The sequence below is a fragment of the Poecilia reticulata genome, chromosome 19 (assembly GCF_904066995.2).
Source record: "Poecilia reticulata chromosome 19, P_reticulata-male-v2, whole genome shotgun sequence".
Taxonomy (NCBI): Eukaryota; Metazoa; Chordata; class Actinopteri; order Cyprinodontiformes; family Poeciliidae; genus Poecilia; species Poecilia reticulata.
The window spans coordinates 20,780,615-20,798,383 of record NC_088848.1 but is presented as its reverse complement, the minus strand read 5'-3'; the positions used below and the strand labels follow the sequence as shown (position 1 = coordinate 20,798,383).

General features: G+C 41.4%; 2 protein-coding genes across 3 annotated transcripts in view; both read left to right on the top strand.

Moving 5' to 3' along the window:
* rab26 (RAB26, member RAS oncogene family) overlaps positions 1 to 17,769 on the top strand; it is an 86,492-nt gene that overhangs the window by 18,579 nt on the left and 50,144 nt on the right. The gene's annotated exons all lie outside the window — the stretch shown is intronic.
* LOC145549181 (uncharacterized) lies at positions 10,427 to 11,987 on the top strand. The gene is made up of 2 exons (XM_081601004.1): positions 10,427 to 11,852; positions 11,921 to 11,987. Exons 1-2 carry the CDS (start codon positions 10,444 to 10,446, stop codon positions 11,985 to 11,987), a joined length of 1,476 nt encoding a protein of 491 aa, XP_081457130.1. The 5' UTR covers positions 10,427 to 10,443.

Genomic DNA, 17,769 nt, shown 5'->3' with positions numbered 1-17,769 from the left:
GAGTTTTTGCATGATTTATTGTTTTTCTCTCGTCGCTTTCCACCAAAAGCAGGATGATAAGTCTTCAGTCTGGTGCACTGAGGTCAACTAGGCCTTTATTGAAGGGTAATTTTGTTTAGACTTGATCATTCATCTTGTTGGTTGGTCTCTATTTTTTCATTTGTTTTGGATATTTAAATGTCTTCCAGTTCCAGTGTTGATTTAGAGTTTATTGATTGTTGAGAATGTGCTCTTGCACTTTTGTGCCTTCAGCATTATATTACTCAAATTATCTCAAAACAACAGTACTATTGTTTGTCGCAGTAACTTCTGGGACAATTTCTCATCCAGCAAAATTTGTTATTGAGACAGGCCTACTGCCGTCCAGTGGTGGTTCTGTGCCTTACCAGACATGAAGATTGTAAAAATATCAAATTCAAAACCTCCAGTACAGAGGAGGGAACTCTGAATTTTTTCTGAGATGTGTGGCTCATGCTGCTTGCTGCAACAATGCATAGCATCAACATCTGACAAAATTACGCATTGCTTGGCCTTGGTGATTGGCACCAAACCAACCGAGGGTTTGGGAACCCGCCTAACTCGCATTTCTCTTCTTCAACATTATTAAAAGTTCTCTCAAAATTCACATGATAGTTGGATGGAAACAGTTTGTGAATCATAGTATCTTTACTCAAAGTTAGCACATTGTGAGGATCTCATAAGGATCTCATTACAGTAGTTTTTTTAAAAACTGGTCTCCATTTAACATTTTACACACACTATATTCCAGATAAAAGTTCACTGGCATTTTATCTAACATATTTAAGCTTTTCTGACCTAAAAACAGTCCTAATAACAACAAGATTATCTGTTTGGGTGAAAAATAACGATGTTGCACTAGGAAGACTGATCTTCTGAGGAGATGAATCACATTTATCAACACAAGTGACAGATTGTTTTATCTGCTAATTGCTATTTGGAGCAGAAGAGTGGAAGAACAAACTGTTCCTCTGATTAGAACGTTAAAGGACCCACTAAACACTATTTGTATTCCAAAATTAAAGATTTGGAAGGTTTATTGTGTCGCAAAGGATCACACAATTGAGAGAAAATCAACCTTCAAAAATAACCTGCATATTCAGAGCCCGGCTTTTAAACAGAAATAGAAACGAGAAGAAGCAGCAGCTGGCAAATTTCCATCTCAGATGATTCTTCTGCATCCTTAACAATTGCTATTTTTAATAATCATGATAAATGTATGATGTTTGTGGGTTATGTGTTGTTGGAAAACGATCAAGGATCAACTGCCTCATGTTTAATTCTCATTATCTGAAGGGCATGATGATACCTAGATGATTAGTTAATATTTCTTCAATGTCCTTCATGGAAATAATGTCGTCTCCTCTCCGCCTGTACGTCCCCTCTGTGGTAAATCAACATTAATCCGATACCGGTGATGCTCGGAAATCCTGAATTCACATAAACGGAACCAAACACAGCAGTGTAGCTATATTTCACTTTAATGTGCCAAGTTCCAGATAATTTTTTTTTCCCCACCGCATTGAAAACAAATGAATACATTACCCAATAGGTGGTTTATCACAAAGATGATGATGAACACATAGATGAGGATCATCACAATGTTATTCCTAAACTGATCCTCATTACCGCATAAAATGAAATTAGATTATAAACTGGTTTCAAATATGATTCTGGTGGTAGGGCCGATGGCGTATATAAGTGCGTCAAAAGATTCAATGATTAAAGGATATTGTGTTTTTTGGTCACCAGATTCCGTAATAGAAATATATTCTCTCTAATCTTCTCTAATCTTTGCATCACAGATTTTGTTTTGTTCATGTTTATTGTAGCAATACATTTGTTTCATTTTTCAGAATCAATATTTTACAGAAAAAAAATACTCTTCTGTATGTCTGTAGGACTGGTGTGAATGTAATTATGCATTTTTCCATGAATTAATGACACTGTACACTGGTGCTGATTTAAAATGAATAAAAAAATGACTGACTTCCCAGACTTTGAATCTATCTTTGTGGGTTATAATTAAAAATTATTAACACAATTATACATCATATGCTCAAATCAGTAGGCAGACGATTTCTGTTGAACCACCTGCAAGTCTTTTATGCAAGTCCAACGGATTGACTTTCTACCCAGGCAGTCTGTAAAAATGCATAGAGTGTCTTTGGACTCCTGCTACCAAGTTTTGCCACCGATTTAGAATTTAAATTAGGTTTAACATGTGGATATATCGACGTAAACCATTGGGTTGTTGTCCTACTGGAAGGTAAGAGTGGCATTCCTCCAGGATTGAGCTGGATTTAGCTTCATCATTTTTCCTTAAGAGCCCCATTTGGGAATTGCAGTTAAAAATAACTTATCACCTGATTCTTCCACCTGAGGTATGAATCTTAGCAGCTCTTCCAGAGTAACCATGGTCAGTTTAAGTGGGCAGCCATGTTTTTCTAAGTCTACCAATGTCCCTCACGTGTCTGGTGTCACGTAGGGGGAAAAAAATAAATGTAATAAATAAACTTTTGCAAAAAAACAGTGATATTATCAGACTAAATATTCCTAACTGCTGTGAGTGGGACTGAGGGACACAGCTAAAAAAAACTGAGGCTGTTAGATCTGATCTGAGGAGTAGAACTCAAAGCTTTGATAAACGGATCAACATATTGCTGAAAATAGTTTGCCCTCTGTTGCTATTTTGAATCGAGTAAAACAAACGCTCCTAAAGGCTCTGCAAACGTAAAGCTAATCTCCTCTGTATCTATAGCAACATGCATATGCATCATACAGTATGAGTCATACATCATGAGGGAGCAATGTTATCTAAACTAATGGCTGGTCAGGTAAGTAATGATTATCTTTCCCCTGAGAATCGTTTTTTAAAGCTATGATTTGTCAGAAGTGGCAAATGTGGATGAAAAATCACAGTTATTAGCTTTTTAAAAGGGCTAAGTTTGCCATGAATAAATAAGGTAAAATAAACATTGTAAGTAATAGGCTAGCATTGACTTTTTTCACTAGCTGGCTACAGGTCAGCAAGACCCCAATATAAACATGTTGGGAAGAAACAGACCATACTGCAGCTTCTTGAAAAGTTAATATGAGCAAAATACATTCAAGTTATGGATGAGCAATATCGACTTAAAGTTTGTCATGACATTTTGTTGTGGTCTATATTGAAAATGATAAAAGGTGATCGTAAAAAGGGATATTAATAAATCCCTCGCGGTGGTTTTGGCAGTAGTCTGTGTTGAGAATGAATAATTCTGTTTTCTTTTAGCTATTTGCATGCTTGTATTCACATACATGCATTCACATAGACCACTTGTGCGCAAAGCTAAAGGAAATGACATGTTGGGAAACACCCTCAAAGCTAAGGTTAAAGGCCCTCTTTAGGGTATAGCTTAAGCAGAGGCTAACAAAGGGAATTACAAACTGCTGTTTTATGCTTTTTTGCTCTGTTAGGCCATAAGAATAGCATGAACAAATGGACCAGCTGTATTTTAGTCTTAATAAAAGGAATTCATGAATTTAACTTCAACATCATACATCCAGAACTTAAGAATTGATAATTCTCCACATCTGGAAATGTCAAAGCTACACAGTGGGAACATCTACCAAGATATGAAACTAAGGGTGCATTCATATTAGCTCTTCTTAATCTGCTTTAATCAAACTAGTTTGTTTGCCTAGACAGTCTGGTTTGTTTGGGAAGGTGTGAATGCGTACTCAAACTGATGCGGACCACAAAAGGGAACCTACGTCTCAATGTGGTTGAAGTGAACTCTGGCGCGGTTTAAATATGTATGTGAATGCCAAGTGGACTGGAGACCGCTCTAAAAGCAGGAAGTGGAGCATAATGTAGTGCATTCTGGGAAATTCAACCAAAACTAATACATTAGACTAGCACCAGTGTGAGAAATGGCTTGTTTTTTGTTTTGTTTTTTTGCCAAAGGGAAAAAAAACAGCCGCTAAAATCTGACGCCACTCCAGTTTTGTTTATATTTCCTTAAGAAGGAAGTTGCGCTCATGTCGTCCTCAGAGGGGTTCATGTCTTTTCCTTCAGTGGTTCTTGGTGCAGCGCCACCACAGGCGGGGAGGTGAACAGGTTTTTCAAAGGTTTTTGATTCATTTGACACAGAGCAGCGTGAAAGAGAACTGTACCTGCTGAAAATGAAATGTATGTTGCAATTTTTGTCTCCAATCGAACCGGGTGTGAAAACACCCTTTAGATTTTGTTCGTCAAACAAAGCCCAGATTCTATAAAAACAGCCCCTTGGAAAGCTGTCTGATCCTTGTAAATCGTTGTCTATTGAACAGTCAGTCTACTATCTTTACTTTAGGACATTTCAACAGGATGCTGGAAAATTTGATCAGAGAATGCTTTGACCTTTTGTAAATCTGCTCTCAGTAACACCTCTGAATATTGTAACATAAAGCATGGGCTTGAACATGAGTTTTTAAGCCTGGTAAGATTTAAAATAAGACCGCCACGTGACCTAATAGGATTCCCAGCCTATTGTTAGGATAATTCTATCAGGTCTGGGAAAGGATTGAATGGTTTAGATGGGCTTAGCATGCTCCTCGCCTCGTAATAGGAATTTTTTCTGAAGTCTCTCTTGTGGGGTAAAAAATGGCAGCAACCTTACACATCTACGTAAGATGTGTTCAGGCTTTCATTTAAAAATTGCACCATTATAAAATGCTTCATTCCAATTCATTGATCAATGTGAGATTCTTGCAGCGTAACCTTGAGCATAAATAGTATCTCTGCAATCATGGGGGGAAATTAACTCCCGCCTCTGGCTAAACGTAGGGAAATTTGTTCAGTGGAGGATAAATGGGATCAACCCACAAGCCAAAGTGGGAGGTTTGCAATCTAAACAAGGCAAAGTGCTCCATATTTTTTAAACTAGCCTGTTGGGGGACCTGAACTGTTCGATATATCTGTTTGATGTGACTGGAGCTCATCTCTGCCTCACACCAACAGCTGGAGAATGGAAGCTAAACATTATGAATGACGATGCTCAAATCGCTCCGCCTGGACGGGAAAACTGCACAAGGTCAAAATATGTCCACTCAAATCATTACCGTTACCGTGAGTAACTTTGGTAAAACAAAATCAAAATTATTGCTCTTACTGGTGTAAGCTTACATTCTTGGACTTGTTCCTTAAGGTGTGCTGGTTTGTTTTAAACACCAAGCTGTTAAACTGCAGCACAAGTAGAAATTCTCTGTTGTGACTGTAGAAGTTTGTCCTCCAGGATAGAAAAAGCGGCTTTAGGTGGAAATGTGAGCCCGACTTCGGTCGACTACCCCTCATTTGAAATCTGTGTTGACTTTTGACAGTAAGGCCAAGATTGAGAGGGTAAGCGCTTTCATGGATCTGTAGCTTTTATGTCAATAAGCCAGACTTCTTCTATCAGACGCAGCTGTACCAGCCCACAGGGACTTAAATAACAAGAATAGAAAAACTGTAGATAAGAGTAAAGAAATAAAGGGGAAAATCTCGTTTCAGCAGTTTCTTTGAAAGGAAACTCGGGGATACAAATTGGAAGGCATGGTCGTTCAGAAACCAGAGGTCAAAGCTGACGTGAACAAGAATCTAACGGGACGGATGAACAGGCTTGTTTGCGTGGTAGAAAGATCAAAATGGCTACCCTAAAGATTAGTTTACAGTCCTCAGGCTTCAGAAGCAGCAACATTGAGAGGGCTTTTAGACTCTAGAAGGAAGGCAGAGTCATTTCTAGCAAAACAAACAAACCATAAATAGAACTGGATGAGGTGTGAAAGAGAGAGTCACAGAGGATGACAAATCTAGGATTAGCTGGTCTTATTACCAGATGTTGTACATTAGCATAACAGATTTCATTAAAGACGATAACATATAAAATAATACAATTATCAGTCACCCAAAAGCGTGATCTAATGATGCGAATAATCAATTATTTCAACTCTTAATTCCCCTCAGTGCAAAGCAGAAACATAGTAACTATGACTAAGCAGCCGGCTAGAAACAACCTTAACTTTAATTGGTGAGTCTGATTGCAGCAAGGGTTGCAGCTTCCTCTATTAGTTATTTAAGGTCTAATTAGACTACTAAGCTGATATTGTAGGGTTTTCATTTTAAAGTAGTCACAGCTAAACGAGATAAAACATTGATACTCAAGGTCAGTAGTTGACTTTTTCAGAAAGTTAATGAGAAAAATGCTTTTTAAAAATAGACACAGAGCTATTTGTTTAAACTTTTTTTTTGCGTCATACGTTTTGGTTATTTTCCAGTATTACTTTTTCTTATACTGGTATTACAAAATGGTATTTATCTACTTTCAGAAATATATTAGTTTATTGCTTATTAACAGATGAAAAACTACCGAACAGTGACACAAACCAATATTCTGTTCTTTATGTTGCATAATATCAAAGTTCCCTTAATGATCCCAGCTTATGACAATGTTTTCAGCATCTTTCAGGTTTTAGTTTGCCCACAAAATGACATTACTGTATTTTTAAAATGGCATTAATCACATGCAGTCAGATATGAAAACCTAATAGTGAAAGCGGACTAGTTGAAGTGAAATGACAGCGTTGCTGCCCGAGCGCAGTTTTTTAAATTTATTTCTTTTTTGTTTTTGTTTTTTTGCAAAAAAAAAAAAAAGCATGACAAACTTCTGACTAATCACCCAGCAGAGTTCTGTTGAAATAGTTCGGCCCGGGCCTGGTGTCAAGAAGGGACACCGGATGTCTCTCTGGGAACAAAGTCACGCGATTTTTGTTCCGCAGCTACGTCAATGAGAGCTCATTTAGTTGATTTGGATGAAGTGAGGGAGAGTCTTTAATCGACAATAAGGTAATTTATTCTCGACTGTTTTGTGTTTTCTAATTTCACCAGTTTTACCAGGTTTTAGATGCTAAAACGACTTAAATGCAGCTGAGTGGCTAATTGGACATCCAGTGCCGTTTTTTCCCCTCATTCTTAATCAACAGATCACGTTATGTTGATTACAGTTCATACAAAACCATGCGTATGTTGACTTTGGTTCCCTCCAGTCGGAGAAGACGGTCTTTCATTAGCCATGTTTCTGTGCAGACTGGAACAGCAGCAGGGCAAAGCAGATGTTCATGCCACGTCGGGTTATTTGGACCCAAGGCTGGTGAAAGGAAATGACTTTTTTATATTTCTTCTTCCTCGTTTGGATTGAGTAACAGATATATTTGTCAGTGTCAGCCTACAGTAGTTCGTGTAATCGTCTTGTTTTTGGAGCACACCGGTCTTTCTCAGACCTACACTCTGAAAACTTGAGGAGCCAGCAAGTTGGAACTATTAACTCTCATTAAGTCCCCATTAATTGGATGGAGCCCTGTTGACACCTGCATTGTTAAAGCCCAGCTGTGTTCGTTGTTTTAAGCTTTTTGTTGTTTACTTTCCAGCAGTGAATCATGTAGATGCGGTGGAGGAAATTAGCAGCAGCTGAAAGCCAAATGCTGACAGCTAAGTTTGTGCCCCTGAAGTTTCTTGTTATCTGCTTCGCTGACAGGTTTTCTTTCTTCCTTTTTTTAAATGTCTGGCTGAGCTACTTGGTGTGAGAACTTGGAAGCTTAACAAGCTCACTTGCCTGCAGGTTGACTGTTTACAGATTAAAATTGCATTAGCACAGGTCAGAGTTGATCATTTCAAAATTCATAATTTTTACATGAAAGTGTCATGTAAAATTTAGCAGATTGTTGCAGATGGTAACAAAATTCGACCTTGAATATGCTTATCTGTGGCGCTTTTTTTTTTTTTTTAATATCGGATGAACAAACTTATTTGCGTGTGTTTTATTTATTTATTTTTAATTGCATTTCTTATTTAAACATTGCAATTGCAAAATTGTTTTCCCAACATTAGCGAATTATCAAAGTTTTGCACACATTTGTAATGGAAACACAGCTAGTGGCTGCACTTCCTTCTTCCCATGACTTCAGCATCGTATGGGCTTGTGGTTCTGATGGCTTCTGGTTTGCAGATTCTACTCTGTGTGATTCTTGTAGTTTCTAAGAGGTTTTAAAGATTCCCTCTCTAAATGCAGACCTTGAGGTCTACGTTTCCTGTCTCATCTGAAGGACTTCTCGCAGATTGATTGTTCATATATATTCAGAGCAGACTCTGGTCAGACCGGCAGGTTGATTGGCGTGGCTGTCCTATGGCGCCTGTTGAATCTTAATGCTCGTTTGTGTGTAGGTGTTTGTCATTGTGCATCGTTTTGTCCTTTTTGCTATCGTTTTTTTTCTTTACTATATTTGTGTAATTGAAATGTTCTGCTTGTGTAAAACATGCCATCCTCTCCGTTTGATAGCCTGTCCTTTTGGTGTGGATTTATGTGGGAGTGTGTGGGCGGATACACAGCCCAGTATACTAAAAATGTGTCAGTCTTTTCAAAAAGCCCATTCCAAAATGTGCTGCGTTCCTGTTGCTATGCATTTCAGAGCTGCCTCGGTGATTTACTCACTCAGACTGACCAAGGAGCTGTTGGTGCCAGCTTTCAGCATTAGTCTTACTGCGCCACAGATAAAGGAGCGTAGTGGCGACCAGTTTCATTTTAAATTTAGAGTCTGGAGTTATCAGCAGTGAAATGTGTTTTTACCACCGTTACTGAACGGTAGCCAGTGTTTTCTGCACCTTACTGCAGCTGTAAAGACGACAAATGAAAAGAGTGTAGAATTAGAAAACCCATGGGGTAATCAGAAGAAGAGCTACAACAGATAGATTCTGACTTGTACTGAAGTGATTAACAATAAAAATAAAAACAAAACTCCGTCACCTATAATTCCTTTCAGCTCACTTTTTTTTGTTATTTTTTTTAATAGCCGTTATTTATTAGGAAAAACCAAAGTAGAAAAACTGAAGACAGACTCCCATACCTGGAGTGCTGGTAATTTAAAACCTGTTCACCTCTTTTATGATGAAGTTTACAGTGAAAAATGAACAACCCTGGGGAGTGGAATAGGCCTTTCCCTGAAGAAAACACTGTTAGCATACAGAACTGCCACATTTTGTTTTTAAATTTGTTTAAAAACAAAGCAATTTGTTTTGTTGTCAAAAATTTAAGCAATTTTTAAATATTACTTTGAAAAGCAATATTTTAGCTCTGCTTCCTTTTTACCAAACCTGTTAACCAATTCAAACGTCTGCATCATTTATTTATTTTTTTTGCAATTGATTCTTTTTACTCTTTCCCCCTAATGTGGTTTAAAAGGTTTTATGTGGTGAATTTCAGTCTCTTTCAGTCCTCTGAATACTGCACTCATGCTTTTTTCTCTTTTGTTGTGTATTTCTTTATGCAACTGTGTGTATTTGTGTCTTCTCTCCACAAGAGAAGACATGTCTATAGATTTCAGTTTAGCCATTTATTTTTGATGGATGAACCTTTATGATTGAGAATGCATAACTGTACATTGAACATATATTTTTTTATAAACTTAAAGATGGTTTGGATTTTATTGAGTTGTAACCTGGGGATTTCCTCAGCTATTCACTACGTCTTTGAGGAGAGACATGGAGGAAATTAGGGGTTGAAAACTGCACACACCTGCTCCTTAATTTAGCAATCAGTAGTCCTATAAATTTGAACTTCTACACAACGACGGGGCAGCTGACTCCTTTCGCAGACTCCTTCCATATATTAAATATATATTTAGTCATGTAAAAACCGATTTTCATATGGGCAATAAGAAAAAAAAAGAATTGCTCTTGGGTTCTCCCTGGTGGCCACTGTTGGTAATGTTACCCTGTGATTTGAGCTGCCGTTCAAAGTGTATTCAAACCTCCAAAACACCAGTGGAGAAAAGCAAGCAAACCAATGTCGCAAAAGAGAATTTATTCTTCAGGGAGAGAGAAAAAGAGAACAGAAAAAAGCCAAGATAAAGGTATGTTTGCATGTCTCTTGGTGGAAGAGTCGAGAAAATTACCTAAGAGAAAATTAGCTTGATAGCAACCTAGAAAGGTGCCGTTCAAAAGCCAAACATTTATGCTAGCGTACTTGTATTTGTGTAAAACTGGGTTTGAGTTGATTCTCGAGGTTGGCCCTGTATATTTCTGAGGTTTTTTTTGTTGTTTTTTTTTTTTTGCTTCATAATGTTTGAAAACAAAAATTAAAACTTCTCAATGTTTGACATCGTATAGAAAAATGTTTTTACTTCAGGCTACAATAGAATGTTCAGTTAAAATGGCATCAACGACATCAGCATTGATGTCATCACTCTATGATATCACAAGGGAATCTCTCTCTTGAATGTAGCTCACAGACAGCGTTTTCTCAGACCTGTTCCACAGTTCTATGGCGGCAGATCACTCTTCAGAGCACGCTCGAAGTTTATTGGAAAGAGCAAGATATCGATTTCAGATACTACATGCCTTTCAAAGAAGCGAGAATTTACCACCATTTAAACATGAAGCAACAACAGATTGTTTGTCAACATGAAGCTTTTCCAGCAGAGCTTTCATGGGTCGAAATGATGGAGCTCAACATCCAAGTTGACTATGACGCTATCGTTTTCCCTTTAGAAGATGACAGTGATTCTGTTGAATCTGTTGATTCATCTCTCATTAAGTCGGAAGATGAATCGACAGACATCCAGGGGGAATCAAGTCCTTCCGGTGACTTGGAGAATCCAAGATCATTCGAAGTTGAGCAGGAAACAACTCCATCTGCTGACTTCAAGATCACCCCCTTAGTGGAAGAGACAAACCAACACGTTAGAGATCTGGCAAAGCAGGTAGACGATCTTCAAGCAGAACTGCAGAGTAAGATCTTTGAACTCCATGAGGAAAGGGATAGAAGGATTTCATACCAGGCTGAAGTCAAATCACAGCAGGAGGAGATTCAAAAGCTGCAAAAAATGTTGGAAAAAGAACGTCACCTGCCAGCTAAACGTGAACAGGTTTCTTGCTCTTCTAAAGTTACAACCGACAAGAGTGTTCTTCGACAGCTGGAGCACTTGAAGTGGGAGGCTGAAAAATATGCCTCCCGCAACAAAGGTCTGATAGACGTAATGATGGAAGAATATAGAGTGAGGCTTAAATACGAGGAGCAGCTCAAAAGTCTCTCTGAGCAAGCTTCCAAATTCAAAGAGCAGGAGGAAACTGTGAAATCTCTGCAGGGTCAGGTTGCAGACCTGAAAGTGAAGTTGAAGCTTGCTCTGGAAAATGACCATCCTAGAGTCTCCACCCAACCAGAGGTCCCCCTGCAAACTGTAGGCTCCATACCAACAGAGGAGACCAAGCAAAGGCCGACTTTGAATCAACGAGGGGTCTCCATGCATAGCCTGGCTCAGCCTTTGCGTCGACCCACATTCAGGTTGCAAACAGAAGGCTCCCTACCAACAGAGGAGACCAAGGAAAGACGGACCTTCAATCAACCAGGGAGGTCTGAAGAAAGACAGACCTTCAATCAACCAGGGAGGTCTGAAGAAAGACAGACCTTCAATCAACCAGGGAGGTCTGAAGAAAGACAGACCTTCAATCAACCAGGGAGGTCTGAAGAAAGACAGACCTTCAATCAACCAAGGAGGTTCGAGGAAAGATGGACCTCCAATCAACCAGGGAGGTCCGAGGAAAGATGGACCTCAAATGAACCAGTGAGGTCCCAGGAAAGATGGACCTCAATTCAACCAGGGAGGTCCGAGGAAAGATGGACCTCCACTCAACCAGGGAGGTCTGAGGAAAGATGGACCTCCACTCAACCAGGGAGGTCCGAGGAAAGATGGACCTCCAATCAACCAGGGAGGTCAGAGGACAGATGGACCTCCAATCAACCAGGGAGGTCCGAGGAAAGATGGACCTCCAATCAACCAGGGAGGTCCGAGGAAAGATGGACCTCCAATCAACCAGGGAGGTCCGAGGAAAGATGGACCTCCAATCAACCAGGGAGGTCCGAGGAAAGACGGACATTCAATCAACCAAGGAGGTCCGAGGAAAGATGGACCTCAAATGAACCAGTGAGGTCCCAGGAAAGATGGACCTCAATTCAACCAGGGAGGTCCGAGGAAAGATGGACCTCCACTCAACCAGGGAGGTCTGAGGAAAGATGGACCTCCACTCAACCAGGGAGGTCCGAGGAAAGATGGACCTCCAATCAACCAGGGAGGTCAGAGGACAGATGGACCTCCAATCAACCAGGGAGGTCCGAGGAAAGATGGACCTCCATGCAACCAAACTCCACTGGTTGCATGGAGGGCCTTCATGCTAGCAATCGCATGACGAAGAAGCTAAGCCCGGCTCGGCCTTTACACCGACCCACACCCAGGTGGCACTAACCTGGGTCACTATCCAAACCCAGGTTTTGCCAACACTGGGCATTATTAAAATTCAACGCTTTACACAAATTTAGGAAATCATAACAGACACAGGCAAATAAAATTCCTCACTCCAAAATTAATGGAGAAAACACAGTATAAATTTCAGCTGTCCAGAAACAACCAATCAGAACCAAAAGTTTCTAGTTTCTAATGCGTTGAATGTGTCTCAGCACATTCAATGCATTAGTCTACTGGTATGCTGCAGCTATGCAATTGGCAGAAAAACAACCTAAGATTATATAATTATTTGTAGAATGATTTAGAAAACAAAATGCTATATAGGTTTGTCAAAACTATTTCGACCTATATTAGAACTTTCCCCAACCCTAACAAATACTAGTCTAGTCCTAACACTAACATTAACTAAAACTTAATTCACAATGAATCCATCATATTAGGACGAGGCTTTGGTCCTAATATGATGGACCTAATATGACACTGTACATAAAACCGTATGCGTTTTGACGGATGGATGGAGGCGCGTCGAAGAGTCACTTGTTACTGGAATTACATTTATTAATTTAATCAAAGTATGTTATGAATATGTGTTTGTGTACTCCATCTTAAGTCCAGAGAATACTAGTTTTTTTTTTTACTTTTACCACTAGATGATATTCATGTAGGATATAACATAAACAACTTTATTCAGCCTCTCCTTGGGCTGCCACCTTATCATGGTGGAGGGGTTTGAGTGTCCCAAAGATCCTAGGAGCTATGCTGTCTGGGGCTTTATGCCCCTGGTAGGGTCACCCAAGGCAGACAGGTCCTAGGTGAGGAACCAGACAAAGCGCAGCCCGAAGACCCCTATGATGAATACAAACTTTGGACTTCGTTTTCCCTCGCCCGGACGCGGGTCACCGGGGCCCCACTCTGGAACGTCACCTCTCTGGTGGGGAAGGAGCCGGAGCTAGTGTGCGAGGCTGAGAGGTTCCGGCTAGAAATAGTCGGCCTCACCTCGACACATGGCTCTGGTTCTGGAACCAGTCTCCTTGAGAGGGGCTGGACGTACTTCCACTCTGGAGTTGCCCACAGTGAGAGGCGCCGGGCTGGAGTGGGCATACTTGTTGCCCCCCATTTGGGCACCTGTACGTTGGGGTTCACCCCGGTGAACGAGAGGGTAGCCTCCCTCCGCCTACGGGTGGGGGGACGGGTTCTGACTGTTGTTTGTGCTTACGGGCCAAACGGCAGTTCAGATTACCCACCCTTCTTGGAGTCCTTAGAGGGGGTACTGGAGAGTGCCCCTCCTGGGGACTCCCTTGTTCTACTGGGAGACTTCAACGCTCACGTGGGCAATGACAGGGAGACCTGGAGAGGCGTGGTTGGGAGGAACGGCCCCCCCGATCTGAACCCAAGCGGTGTTCTGTTGTTGGACTTCTGTGCTCATCACGGATTGTCCATCACGAACACCATGTTCAGTCATAAGGGCGTCCATATGTGCACTTGGCACCAGGACGCCCTAGGCCGCAGTTCGATGATTGACTTTGTCATCGTCTCATCGGATTTGCGGCCGTATGTCTTGGACACTCGGGTGAAGAGAGGTGCGGAGCTGTCCACTGACCACTACCTGGTGACGAGTTGGCTCCGGTGGTGGGGGAGGAAGCCGGTCAGACCTGGCAGGCCAAAACGTGTAGTGAGGGTCTGCTGGGAATGTCTGGCGGAGTCCCCTGTGAGACGGAGCTTCAACTCTCATCTCCGGCAGAACTCCGAACACGTTCCGGGGGAGGAGGGGGACATTGAGTCTGAGTGGACCATGTTCCGTACCTCCATTGCCGAGGCGGCCTATCGGAGCTGCGGCATCAAGGTTGTTGGTGCCTGTCGAGGCAGCAACCCTCGAACCCGTTGGTGGACACCTTCGGTGAGGGATGCTGTCAAGCTGAAGAAGGAGTCCTACCGGGCCTTTTTGGCCTGTGGGACTCCAGAAGCAGCTGATGGGTACCGGCGGGCGAAACGGCATGCGGCTCGGGTTGTCGCTGAGGCAAAAACTCGGGCGTGGGAGGAGTTTGGAGAGGCCATGGAGACAGACTTCCGTACGACTTCGAGGCGATTCTGGTCCACCATCCGGCGTCTCAGGAGGGGGAAGCAGTGCAGCACCAACACTGTTTATAGTGGGGATGGTGCGCTGCTGACCTCAACTCGGGACGTTGTGGGCCGGTGGGCGGAATACTTCGAAGACCTCCTCAATCCCACCAACATGCCTTCTGTTGAGGAAGCTGAGCATGGGGACTCTGGGTTGGGCTCTTCAATCTCTGGGGACGAGGTCGCCGAGGTGGTCAAAAAGCTCCTCGGTGGCAGGGCCCCGGGGGTGGATGAGATCCGCCCGGAGTTCCTTAAGGCTCTGGATGTTGCGGGGTTGTGTTGGCTTACGCGACTCTGCAATATCGCATGGACATCGGGGGCAGTTCCCCTGGACTGGCAGACTGGGGTGGTGGTCCCCCTGTTTAAAAAGGGGGACCGGAGGGTGTGCTCCAATTACAGGGGGATCACACTCTTGAGCCTCCCTGGTAAGGTCTATTCAGGGGTCCTGGAGAGGAGGGTCCGTCGGATAGTCGAACCTCGGATTCAGGAAGAGCAGTGTGGTTTTCGTCCTGGTCGTGGAACACTAGACCAGCTCTACACCCTCAGCAGGGTCCTGGAGGGTGCATGGGAGTTCGCCCAACCAGTCTACATGTGTTTTGTGGACTTGGAGAAGGCGTTCGGCCTCCCCCGGAGGAGCTGGAAGAAGTGGCTGGGGAGAGGGAAGTCTGGGCCTCCCTTCTGAAGCTGCTGCCCCCGCGACCCGACCCCGGATAAGCGGAAGAAAATGGATGGATGGATGGAACTTTATTCAGAGATGCAATAAGTTTATAGCAGCTGTGCAAATTATCTAATTGTCTGTTGATTTGCAGCAGTCCACATTAATAGCAGATGTAAAGGGCCCCTAAACCAAATTTACCTTAGTCCCCCATGGAGGCCTGGTTCAGCAGCCCTGATGCCAACATCCACAGAAAACGTATTAAAGATGGTGATTGTAGCATGACAAAACATGGAAAATAATTAAGGTTGTGAAAACTTTTGTACGACACTAGTAAAATGCGAGGAGTCAGCAGATAATTGGGTAAATGGGGGAGAAAGGCACTACATGCACAGAATGTGATGCGTCCCGTGGCGCAGTGGATATCCAGGGCACCCAGCCGCCCTGAGTCACGAGCCCATCCTCGGTTCTTTTGCTGCATGTCTTTCCCGCTCCCCCATTCACTCCCTTCCCATCAGATGACTGTCAAAATAAAGGACACTAGTGCCGAAAAAAAGCCTTAAAGACAAATAAACAAAAAGCAATATTTTATTGCTTCTTAAAGCAATAAAATATGTTTGCTGCTATGCTGAAAGAGAACAGAGCTCCAACTTAAAAAAAATAAAAAATCATTTCATTTGTTGCAATTAATCAAATTAAGTTTGTCAAACTTACTTTTTTATGTTTGTTTGTTACAACTTATTAAACTCTATATTTACTTCGATAAAATGTGCACTTGTACAAATGAACTTTTTTTTAAGTTCGGTCACCTGTTTTCTTTTTCTGTCCTAATTGTATGAAGGTGAGATGCTCCCATCTGTGATGTGTAGATGATTTTCTGACCTATTTGACTTCTTTTTCTATTTGTTTTGTTATTGTTTTTTTAAATGATGCACTTTTCATCCTGGTTTTTTTTTGTTGTTGTTTTTTTTTTACTTTCTGCATTTCTTTACATCAAAACGTATTTACCACTTAAACATTTTCACAAGTGGTAAATAAGCAGCTGCGACAGACTGGTGACCTGTCCAGGATGACCCCGCCTCTTGCCCGAAACGTTCGCTGGAGTTGGTCACCATCACCCCTCCCAAGCCCAGCAGGGGGAGGGAGGGAGAGAGAGAAGAAGGGATGGATGGATGGAGGGTAAAGAAGCAGTCAAAATACTTAATGTGAGAACCATATTCACCAACATGCAGTTCAGTTTCCCACCAGGAGTCAAGGCAGGCTGACATGTGACTGATGTATGATGGGATGGACTTTTGTTCCCACTGAAATTTTCAGAATACAGAAATATTTTTCAAGCTACATAGTTGAGCCATTGACACAAATAAAACTTTTAAGGAATAAATGGGATATAAGGCAATTTTATGTTTTAATCAGGTTGTAGCTCACTACCTTTATTCATTTATTTATCTTTTAACTTCACTGTCTACTAAACCTTAGTTATTTATACTTGGCCCAGAGCTGACAGAGTAAGTGGTTAATGTTGCTCATCGTTCACTTATTACAAAACAAACACAAAATAACTACACTTAACATACTGATTGACTTTAGCATCGTATATTAGCATTTAGCATGATTAAAGTGAATGCCCTTTAGCATTCACTTTAATCTTTGAAAAATGCAGGTATTCTAGTTGGTAAACATTTTCATCAACTATTAAACTCACTATTACTATTATTATTATTATTACTGCATTCCTTGACAAACACAGTGTTCAACTCTCTGCATGTTGTATTTAGTTGTAGGACTGCACAATGTCAGAAAAATATTAATATGGTTGGTAAAAATTGTAATAATATATTATGATTAAGCCAGTTTTTCCACATACTTTATTTTTATTTCTATTACATGATGAGTTTTAGTATCTGTTCCTAAACATAAACCTCTAGAGCGGGCGTATAAAGGCAGCTAAAGACCATCGAATTGGCCGGGTACATAATCAATAGACAAAGCATGAAGAAACTGAAAATATATAAAAATAACTTTGTGCAACTCCACTTTACATTTTAGCTGGAGGTTTGCCGTCTTCTGAGTTAGTTGGAAACATGGAGACTAGTTTCCTGTCCACAGATTTCTCACAGTTTGTTCTAAAAGTGCAAGACACCCAACAGGAGATGCCCTGAGAAGACATTAATCTAATGGAGACAAATGAACGACAAGTTCCATTAATCACAATGAATTTCAGTTTTACACCTTTTTAACTTTAGTCAAAGAAATGCCGTGTCTGGTCATGTGGAACCTGTATTTTTGCTTTAGTTTCTGCAGTGTGCAGCTTTGACACAAAACACATTAAAGAACAGAGCAATAAACCAATGAGTGACGGTGTCTGGGGAACAATGACAGAACGGACTAAATGACAGGAGAGGAGATTGGATTGGAGCCTCAGGTTGTTGGAAAGTCATTACTAATGCAGTCGTGCAGAGTATTTCTTAAATGTGAAGGAGAAGCAGCAAGTGTGTGTGTGTTGTAGTTTAATTTAATCTAGCACTTCTTCCAGGGTCATTGTCCCCGAGATGGAAGGTCAGATGTTTTTGGTCATGCAGAAAGTATGGATGGTGGTTCAGATGTTGGTAATAAACGGTCCTCAAGAATCGTTCAGCCAAGTCAGGTGAGCAGATATTAAAAGCTGGAAGCATTTCCTGACTGAT